At 40.5% G+C, this 11605-nt stretch overlaps 1 protein-coding gene across 1 annotated transcript; it reads right to left on the bottom strand.

Annotated features, from left to right (window-relative positions):
* Positions 1–3188: 3188 nt before the first annotated feature.
* On the bottom strand, positions 3189–10989 carry sf3b4 (splicing factor 3b, subunit 4). Its single transcript, XM_079653798.1, has 6 exons — positions 10885–10989; positions 9725–9853; positions 9082–9624; positions 6592–6744; positions 5855–6010; positions 3189–3524 (listed from the first exon to the last, which is right to left on the bottom strand). Exons 1-6 carry the CDS (start codon positions 10916–10918, stop codon positions 3355–3357), a joined length of 1185 nt encoding a protein of 394 aa, XP_079509924.1. The 5' UTR covers positions 10919–10989; the 3' UTR covers positions 3189–3354.
* Positions 10990–11605: the final 616 nt, after the last annotated feature.

The raw sequence follows: 11605 nt of genomic DNA, 5'->3' as shown, positions 1-11605 counted from the left end.
TATCACCTTATTTCCATGCATCTGTTTTACAAATAGATGATTGTCTGTACGCATGAAGATCAAATTGTGTGCACAGACTATACACACGTGCGGGCACACCTGACTCCTGTTGCCATGCCAACCACTTGCCATTTTCTTGATCCTTTCTACTGCACGAAGACCTGCTCGTGAAGAAACGTGAGCTTTCCACACAGACAGTCTGATGTCATCCCCATTCAAATAGAATGTCTCCATCGATGTGAGATATTTATTTTTAGTTGTTTGTATTTGTCACATTCCTCAGGCTGTGCAATGTGCAGCAGGACAGGATAATAACCAGTCGTGGAGTCTTAAAATGCTTCCGTTAATTTAGATTAAGTTTAGGTTGAAAGTTTAAGGATAAAGTAATTTGACATATCTAATTTCTGTTTATTACATTGCATTTATCTGACCATTTTATCCAGAGCGACTTACAATAAGTGCATTCGACCAAGAAGATACAAACTTGAAGAAAACAGAATCATATAAGTACATTAGGTTTCATAGAGCCAAACCAAACCAAACTCAACTGGCTTTAGATAAGCCATTCCTTTGTTAGTATAAGTGCTTTTTTAGTAACTAAGTGCTTAGTTAGTATATGAGTGCTTTGTTAGTAATTTTATTGCTCGAAGTAGAGTCGAAAGCGATGAGTTTTTAGTCTGTGCCGGAAGATGTGTAAGCTTTCAGCTGTCCTGATGTCAATGGGGAGCTCATTCCACCATTTTGGAGCCAGGATAGCAAACCGACGTGTTTTTGCTCATGGGAACATGGGTCTCCCTCGCAGTGAGGGTGCAGCGAGCCCGTTTGGCTGATGCAGAGCGGAGTGCACATGCTGGGGGTGTATGGTTTAACCATGTCTTGGATGTAGGAAGGGCCAGAACCATTCACAGCATGGTATGCAAGTACCAGTGTCTTGAAGTGGATTCTAGCAGTTACTGGAAGCCAGTGAAGGGAGCGGAGGAGCGGTGTGGTGTGGGACAATGTAGGAAGGTTGAAGACCAGACAAGCTGCTGCATTCCGGATGACCTGCAGAGGTCGGATGGCACATGCAGGTAGACCAGCCAGGAGGGAAATGCAGTAGCGTGAGATGACGAGAGCCTGGACCAGAACCCGCATCACTTTCTGGGTCAGGAGGGGACGTATCCTCCTGATGTTGTAAAGGGTGTATCTGCAGCAGCTGGTTGTAGCAGCGATGTTTGCAGTGAAGGACAGTTTGTTATCTTGGGTCACACCCAGATTCCTTACAGTCTGAGTCGGTGAAACAACAGAGAGGCCGATGTTGATTGTTAGGTCAAGAGTGGGACAATATTTTCCCGGAAGAAAAAGCAGTTCAGTCTTGTCAAGGTTGACTTGAGTTGGTGAGCAGACATCCACCGAGAGATGTCTGCTTGACAAGCAGGGATGCGTGCGACAACCTGGGTTTCAGAACGGGGAAAAGACTAAATTAATTGAGTGTCGTCAGCGTAGCAATGGTATGAAAAAACATGCGAGCTAATGACAGATCCGAGTGAGTTTGTGTACAGAGAGAAGAGGAGGGGACCAAGGACAGAGCCCTGAGGGACCCCTGTAGATCGTTGACAAGGGTCGGACTTGGACCCTCTCCAAGTTACCCTGTAGGTGCGGTCTTTGAGGTAGGAGATGAGGAAGGAACGTGCAGAGCCTGAAACTCAAGTTCTTGGAGAGTGTGAAGGAGGATCTGATGGTTCACCGTGTCGAATGCAGCAGATAGGTCCAGAAGGATGATGACAGAGAGGGAGGCTGCTTTAGCCGTGTGCAGTTCCTCAGACAGCAAGGAGAGCAGTTCCTGTAGTGGCCTGACTTGAAACGGATCAAGAAGGTTCTGGTATAAGAAAAAGCTTTGACTTGTCTTACTACATTAAAGCTGGTTATTCTCAGTCCTATTCAAAAGGTTTTGTCGGGTCATGAATAGAATCGGAGGGATGAAACGGATGAAACCCTCTTTAATGGTCACACATGCAGAGCACACAGCCCACACAAACATTTGGCCTCTGCATTTAACCCATCCTGGTACTAGGAGCAGTGGACAGCTATTGCACAGCGCCCGGGGAGCGAGGGGGAAAGGGGGGTGTCCGGTGTGCTCAAGGGCACTACGGCAGGGCAGGAGTGACCTCTCCAAATAGCAGTCCACACTCCATATTTTAGGTCTGGTCTGGGACTTGAACCGGTCCAAGCCCCTACTGACTGAGCCACTGCCGTACAAGGGTGGAAATCAGAATACCCTTAAACGTAGTGAAAAAAATGCACTTCATTAAAATTATATATATTGGGCCTAGTCATAACCCTAACCCTAATAGCAAGTGATGGAAAGCAAAAATAATGTAAACATGTAAACGTCATTCATACTACTAATACAGCAAGTACAGTTAAAATAGTACAACTTATGTATTATAAAGAATCACGCAAAAGGGCTCATTTTAGAAGGTTATAAATAGCATAAAGTTGAACGCTTATTAACATTTTATCAGCATTCAATGGATATCTTAGCTTTTATTGAATTGTTTTATATTCTTTTTTTCTTCATGTTGACATTTGTTGTATTTCTCATTTTCTATTCTCTTGTCTTTTTGTTTGTTTGCTCCTGAAGTTGAGGCAAGGTGAGTAAAAGCCCCCTTCACCCTCCTGAGACATTTCTTATTTTTTCATTATCTGGAATTGATGCAGTCTTGTGTGTGCGGATTAAAAAATATTTTAGCCGATTTAAGTTGGATATTATATACCTAAAACATAACATATGAAAGGACAACTACATTTGACATAATTAGTCATTATATGCTAAGTGGTATTACTTATAATTATGGTTGCACCGAACCGTTCTTTATAGCCACTATCAGATCAAAACTGACACGTGTCATATATGTTAGTCATATGTGTCCGTTCTTGGAACCAAGACAGAGGGATATTTGTAAATGTAATTGCCTTATACAACAGCGGACATTTTGACTCAGTAGAGGGCAGGAAAAATACAAATGGAACCCAACATTACTTTGGTTTCAACCCTTAAGAGTCACGAGAGGAAACGCCACCAAGCAGACAGGGACACATGGCATGGCGTGTTAAAATGGCTACTATGAAGAAGCATTTTATTATGATATTAACCATCCAGACGAAGATGTTCATATTCATGGGTTAAAAAATGACTTTTCAAAATGTGTACTAAAAAAATTTATTCATTGAAGGTCTTCATCTGTACAATGACCACAGAAAAAAAATACATACACGGGGTTAAATTATTCTCACTATTACAAACTTGAGTAGATCTTAAGAGGTATTAAAAAAAAATCAAAATGAGAGCCCGTTTCTGCAGCCTGTAATGGATTATGGTGGCATTGGTGCTCTCATAGGAACGCGGGGCGGGACACCGGGGGGCCTCGGGGGCATCGGGGGTCCTCTCTGGAAGCCAAAAGGAGGACGAGGAGGAAGGCCAGCGCCGTAGCCTGGTGGAGGCATGGGAGGAGGGCCTCTCATCCCTGGAGGCACCGGGTGACCTGGGAGAAGAAGAGGGAGGGTCATAACATGGTAAAATATTTATCTCTGATTATATGCTACTATAGCAGACTCTAAGGACATAATTCATCATTGTCTGTGGTTAAACACTAGCAAACAATGAATGTGCCTTTCTATGTTTTATCTTCTCACAGTAACAGTTGGACAGGGTCAGTGTGTCACTATGGTCGTATAGCAATCCATAGTCCAGGTTTTATTATTAGCCGGTAAATAAACAATACATTGTGTAGTCAAAGACAGAAGTTGTTCGTCTCTATTTTTATCACAACTTTTGCACTCTCACCAAAGCCAACCACAGTTAACAATATTTGTTAGCATCATTAAATGCAGAGGTTTTGCACTACGGTGGAAAATGAACAGTTTGACCCATGGGGCAAAACAGTTTTCAAAACCATCAGTTTTTATCATTATATCAGCTTTTAGCCCTTTCCAATCTAGGAAAACAGACAGGACTGAACCGGACTGCTTGGCCTATTGCTCCATGTAGATTTTCTCGAGAACTGCTAATGTTAACAATGTCACACTTGACACGGCACTTCCTTTGGTCCTGAGCAATACACCTGCCAGAATATAGCTGCATCCCCTAGCACAGGGGTTCCCAAACTTTTCAGCCCACGACCCCCAAAATAACAGTGCCAGAGACTGGCGACCCCCTGTCGACGGGGAGGGGTGTTAATTTGTTTGAGAAACAGAGCCTCGTTGTGGGGAAATTATACAGATGGCTAGTCCGCCCCTGAAAATATCTATGCAAACGTTATTATTAATAATAAAAAAAAATTTTTTTTTAAATCAATTTAAAAATCAATTTTTTTAAATAATTTCTTTGTTTGTTTTTTTTCATTTTTATTTTGTAATCATCTCGCGACCCGGGGGGTCGCGACCCCCACTTTGGGAACCCCTGCCCTAGCACATGGATAGTATGGAGGACGAGCTGTACTCCGTGTTACTGTAGCAGTGTTGGAAATTAACTTCATGCTCCCTTTTTATTTTAACCAGCCACCATTTTATCACACTTTTGTGTTGCTAACGTTTTTTGGAAAACGTTTCTCCCTAAAACAAATCACAAAAGGTCCCCTATTATACTGTTTTTCATCAATATATTATAGGTCTCAGATATATACAAAACATGTCTCTGAAGTGTTTGGCTTGAAATACCAAACAGATCATTGTAGCATCCCCTCTGTTTCAGCCCTGTTTCAAAAGTGCTGATTCTCTGTCTGTTACTTCAGATGAAAATAAGGAGCCACTCCCCACACCCTCTGAGAGATATTTGGTTAAAAAGAACACAATGGTGCTCTAGGAGGAGATTCAGATGATAAGGTGGGCGGGTTACCTTGGTTGGTGATTGGCTAATGGTTACACAAGCCAAAACAATCGTTATGACATCATAAAGTGGCCAAAATATAATCAGCTCATTTTCTGTTTTTTATATAAATGGATCAGAACAAAAAGTGAGTGAATCTTTTTCCTGAAACTTTCAGCATCTCTTTACATAGAGGGGCAGCATCTCTTTACACATGTTTATGAGGAAAATACATGAAAAAGTGGATTTTGCATAATAGGTGACCTTTAAGGACTGCTTGTGATTCCACCAGATTTAGCACAGATTATTCCAGAAACGTTGTGAACTGATTCAAGCTCGGAAGCATAGCTTATAAAATAGTATCATACCAGTATACAATCATTTGTACAGCAAACCTCTAACCAATATGAATCATTATCAGGTATTTCTTTCCATCAACACACCTACAGATCAGCGTGAAACTCATGTGTGAAAGGGCCATACACTGTGCCAGAAAGGCAATCCAACTAGTCAACCGCACGCCACAGTGTGTGAGAGCGATCTAACAAAATCTGATCTATATGATATACATTTTCAGGCATGACAAAAGGTGTAATGAATTTCCTCTCTTGTCCAATCTATGAGCTTCTTTTTATAGAAGGCGTAACACTTTACCACGTTTTCTCATTATAGCCCACTGTTCTTTTCAGTTCAAGACGTGGACTATGGTGAAGGTGTCCTTTAAATTAAATTGATTGTGCTAAGACGACCAAGACAGAAATGTGGTTGATCAATAGCACACCTGCCTATAACAGCTTAATTGTCATGGTAGTCTTGGCAACGTGGTTATCTGTCAATACTACAAATCAATAATCAATGTTTCCGCTTAACCAACCAGTAGAAGTGAGGTTATCTCCATTTCAGTTGCTCTTTATTGGAGTTTTTTACGCGACAGAGATGTTATTTTTTTTAAAGCTGAAAACACATTAATTTGATAACAAATATTTGAGGAGTAGCTCCGGTGCTTACCCATGGGATGTCCATATGGCGTTCTGGGTGGCATTCCCATGGGCGGTGGAGGCATGCCGGGTGGTAGCGGGGCCCGGGACTGGTTTGATCCTGGGGGGGCCGGGGGGGGAGGCACCATGCCAGGAGGACCAGGAGGCATGGACATCTGAGGCATACCTGCGTTGCAGAAACAGTTAAGTGTTAATGCTCAATGCTTCCTTTGTCTTTGAAAACACTCGTTAACATGAACAAACTGTTTTAAGGACACAGATCTATTCAATGTTTAAACCAGGCTTTTTGCAACCCTTTCAAAGTCAATTTAAAGCATTCTAAGTAGGGCTGGGTAATATAAAAAAATCTATTATTACAATATTTAACCAAAGACCTTGATTTTGTTATAGGGGGACGATGTTGTAGGGCTGGCCATTGATGCTTTTATCAGAAACTCATTACACTGAGAATTTAGACAAATATTATTCAGTAATTTGGATAACATAAACAAGAGGGTAAAGTAAAAAAATATCACTTTACTTTATTGCAGCCTTTAAAAACAAAAAATCGAAATCTCACGATATTGATATGATATAATGATGTTAATATATATATATATTATTAATATATAACTCAGCTCTACACAACCTTGAAAACACCTGTATAAAGCTCACTTGTTTTTAGCACCTGTGGTAACTGTCAGTATACATTCCCCAATATACATAATTGCAGCCAATGTGTATACTTAATCTTTGACAAACTAGTACCTGGATGCATGCCGCCAGGGAAGGGTGGGGGTCCGGGTGGAAGCCCCCCGCCCTGTTGGCCACCTGCATTCGGAGGCATGTTCATCGAATGGGGGATTGATGGAGGCATCGATCCAGGAGGAGGGACATTAGGGAAACCAGGAGGTGGCATGCCTGCACAGAAACAAGTTGTATTTACAAGTTATTATATTTTACTAATGTACAGAGTCTTTGCTAAATATGCTATGGTCCTCTCTAAGTATTTGTTGAATATTTAAAAATGTCATTAAAGAGGCTAATTTGTTAGCTGTTATGTTCACTCTTAATTCCAGACATCACCCAAGATTAAACATATCGATGTAATTATCAATTACCCACACAAGAGACATCTCTTGCATTTCCTACTGGGTTTACTAGGTTGGTAATGAAACCTGTTATCTGCTCTCAGAGCACTTACAGCGTTTTAACTACTCGATAAATAATCGTTAATTAGAGGCAGCTGCTGTAAATGGAATATGATTGGGTATTGCTAGTTGAAAGCCTGAAGCACTAACCATCGCCTGATGCCCCATGGCAGTAAGATTGTACCAACTGTAACTGTGGCCACCAAATATCTGCATGTAGGCTGCCCCCTGTGTTACATCAGGTCTCTCCTGGGAATTAGATTGCCTCTCAATGAAATTATAGTGTAACAATGTTTAACAGAATGCGACCCGAGCAACGCCCAATTTCTATTGGAATGTCCTAAATATCCCAAAACAGCGCCGGTTTGAGATGATCTTTTGTCGGATAGGCTTTTTACATTTCTGCTGCTCACTTAAAAAAGCTCTGTAATGGAAATCACTGCGAGCGCACAATTTACCGCATAATCAGCAAAATGGCGCAGATTTTTTAAAAGGCCGCATATTTATCAAAAGGCCGCATAATCCCCGCATTTTTCCACACAAAGTTGAGAGGGAAAAAAAAGGTTAACTCGTCTTGACGTGAGGTAGTGATGATGATGACGCGACGTCATCAGCTCGCGCATCAAAGAAGGTAAACAACACCGTAGAGTGAACGTGTGGAACTCACACGAGAGAGAAAACACCAAGATGAAAAAATCTGATCCATCTCATTTACCGACGAACATTTCTGCTAAAGACCGGGCAAAGCAGTACCCCGATGTCTTTCACGAAAGTGCCACTGTGTGTTGGAGCATAAGTCTTAGAGAAAATCGACGGTGACGACCCACTTTGATTCATTCAAACTAGAGATGTCCCGATCCGATCACGTGATCGGGGATCGGAGCCGATCACGTGATTTTCAAAAGATTGGAATCGGGAGAAAAAAAATCGGGGATCGGGTTTTTCTTTTTATAAATACTTTTTTTTTTAAATGTTGCATTCAATGTTACAAAACAAAAATGACCATGTTCAAGTCTTAAAGTCATCCTGAGGCCTTAGTTTTGGTTTCAAATTACAGAACATCATGTATGTGTTGCTTCTTTGGGGCTTGTTTTCATAGACCTGGTTGCTTATTTCTCTCAAATCTGGCAACAGAGTGGGCAGGGCGCAGTGTCTAATAGTAGCAGTAAGCTAACGAGTACTGAAAGCTTTATTTTGTTTTGATCCAAAGCTGCACAACTGAACTGATCCAATGCTGCTGTGAAAGAAAGAAGCTATATCCATGTTGGATAGAATATCCAATTTAAATTAAAAAAATAACCTTAAGGGACAACTTGAATGCTTTTTTTCCTCTTAATGCATTGCATAAAGATCGGATCGGGAAAAATCGGTATCGGCAAATTGTCAAAATCAAATGATCGGAATTGGATCGGGAGCAAAAAAAGGTGATCGGGACATCCCTAATTCAAACATTTGAAAATGCTTTCTGTCGCTGGGGACAAGAAAGTCAAACAACTCACGTTCACCGAGGCATCAACCTCCAAAACCCTTTCGAGGGCTACAAGAAACGAAGTGAGTAGCCTACAAGATCGAAGCTGGTCAGATAACGAACGAGTAAATGAAAACAGAATGAGGCGGAGAAGTAAGAGAGAGTGTGTGTGTGTGTGTGTGTGTGTGTGTGTGTGTGTGTGATTAAAATAGCCCAATTGCTTCTACAATAAATAAACATTGAATGTGTTTAATTGAATAGGAAAGGGGTTTAACGTTAGTGGCAGGTTGTGTGTGAGAGAGAATAAATAAGACAGCCCAATATTTTTTTTTAAATCGATTGTTTTTCGCAACTTCCCACAATTTCCCCGCATAAAATCACATAAAAACCCTGCATGTTTAATCGCATAATCAAGGATTTTTGCCCGCGTTTTTCTGGAGGGTCTAATGAGTACAAACACCATCTTCCCTGTATGTCAAACTACAATATGCTCTCTATGAGTATATGACCTGAAATGAACATTTATTAAGTTACTAATAATCATGAAAGATCCCATTAAAAGTAGGTGTAAACAATGTCAAATTGGAAAGAGGCGAGCCACTGAACATCCTACATGTAACCAAAGTATTTTCGTCATACCTGGCATTGGCATCCCACTCCCCATAGCAGTGAGAACCGGCGTTGGGGCACTCGCTGGCGGTGGAGCGTCTGCAAACAGCTGATGAGGCCTGTCTGCCTGGGAGAGAGGGTTTTGTGCAGCCAGGAGTCGCTCTGCGGCAGAGCCATGTCGCTCTCCTTTGGAGTCCTTCTTGAAGGCGTAGGACACAGTGATGGGCCTGTTACAGAGGTACTGGCCGTTCATGGCTTCAATGGCGGCATCTGATGCGTCGAAGCTCGCAAAATTGATGAAAGCATAACCCTTGGAGTTGCCGGTGTCTGGGTCTCGCATGATCTTTGGCGTCTGGAGGATCACGCCGAAGGCACTGAATGTGTCATAGAGCAGTTTCTCGTCAATCTCAGGGTCCAGATTACCAATGAAGATGTTGGCACCCACATCCAGGTTTTTGTTGTGCGCAGAAGCCTTATTTACTCTAATGGGTTTGCCATAGAGCTTTATCATATTCATGATTTTGATGGCATAGTCAGCATCTTCTTCACTAAGGAACTCCACAAAGCCATAACCTGAGAAGATACAAAAAGGTTGCTACATGCATTTTTCTGGATACAAAAAGATGCACGTTTTTCTCTTGAGTAACAATAGTTGCACTTAGGGGTTACTCACCTTGATGTTGGCCGGTCACCCTGTCTTTTGGCATGTGCGTGTTGACAACAGGGCCGGCCTGCAGGAAAAGCTCCCATAGTAACGGCTCTGATACTTTCTCATCCAAGCCGCCGACATATACAGTGGCATCTGAAAACATTAATTACAATTTTAAATAAATGAGAGAGGGAAATTAACTGGATGTCCAAAAATGCATTGAACTTTAAATGGATTTCAAAAGGAAACATTCTTAAGATATAATATACTGTTGAATGAAAGCATTTGGCCTTTAGGTCATTTAGAGAATATAATAAAATAATGTTGTGAGATTACAACTGGAGGACATGAGATCAACTTTTTTTTTAAATATATATATATATACACACACAATCATTCAAAAATATAATGATGACGTTTCTTCCAAATATGTTTAATAAGAGCAAAAATGTGTTTGCAAACTTGAATATATATATATTTAGGATAAACCCCCTGGAAGGCACATCATATCAACAACATAGAAGTTTAAAAAAAAAAACATTGAACAGTTAAGCAGAAACTGAAGAAATGCAGTTAGAAAAGAAGTCCACCTTGATAAGGCTGCAACGTAGCCAATAATACTCTCAAATACCTCTTTATAACTTTCATAGACAGTTCTAACTGAAGTGAATACAAATACGTTTATATCCTAACAGTTTAGTTATATTTTCAGCGTAATTATAATATTAATTTCCACAGAACACATTACTATCATATCAAAGGTTTCAAAAACATATTTCATATAGAAAAATGTAAAGTCACTTGTTTAGCTATTCAACATGGTGAGCTTGCTAGGCTAACTTTAGCTGTTAGCTAACAGAATGTACCTCTGCTTCTAAATTACTCACAACAGCCGCAGCAATACTTCAAATGAATACATAATCAACACTGCACCAACGTTATCATAACGCAAACATGTGAAATACATTAAGAGTATATTAAACTTAATTGAATGGATAAAGCAGCAGCAAGCTAAGCTAACAAATGAACACTTCCATGTGATGCACCGGCGGATGTTTACCACTAACTATGAGCTAAACCGGCGCTCATACACATGAGGAAAGCAGTATGACATGTAATTCACATGCAGATTCAAAGATGAGTTAAAGAAAAGTCTGAAACAGAGTTAATAAAGAGGTATTTACCTTGGTTTCTTTCTGAAATTGGTCCCGCTGCCATGTTGAATGAGCAACGCCAGGCAAGCGTCCTAAACTGAGGCCCCGCCTCTTCCTGTCTGTGTGTTCCGGGAGTAGAAGTGAAATAAAATAAAGAAATACATTTTTTAAAAGCCCTACCTATTTACGCATTCGTTTTTGAAGAATCTTTAACAGTTATTTATTTGTACAACAGTGAGCAATGTTGTGAATGTCAATTGACAGGCCTTGTTGTTGTTTTATCATAATGCTATACCCACTTTGATCAAAGGCAGGGTTCCTACCATTTTTGGCAAATTACTTTTCTATGATTTCTATTCTAATCTATGAAACACATGCAAATTCATAAGGACTGCAAATTAGCTTCAACTAGAAGCCCGTCTTTGATACATCCGTTGCATTACATCAGTGTTTATCTGCATTTTACTAAACATTAAAGATTTATTAAAGAGGAACCGGGAATTCCTGCAGACATAACATTGAAACAATCTATTTTGCCATAGACCTTTTCCTTCCTAGCCCGTTTAGAGCAAAGGTCCATGTGTGGAGCACACTATGCTTTTGTATGAAATGGGTACATTTCATTCTAAAATGTTTTTGAAAAGCTATTTTTTTGGTGTAAATTATACACATCACATACCAATAAAACATTACTAATAATTACCTTGTTATACTAGTTGTGATTGAAACAAGTAACAAGACCATTTAATAC

This window comes from Notothenia rossii (genome assembly GCF_949606895.1).
Source record: "Notothenia rossii genome assembly, chromosome: 10".
In the NCBI taxonomy this organism is placed as follows: Eukaryota; Metazoa; Chordata; class Actinopteri; order Perciformes; family Nototheniidae; genus Notothenia; species Notothenia rossii.
Note: the sequence above shows the minus strand (reverse complement) of the source record. Positions and strands in the feature narration are given on the sequence as shown.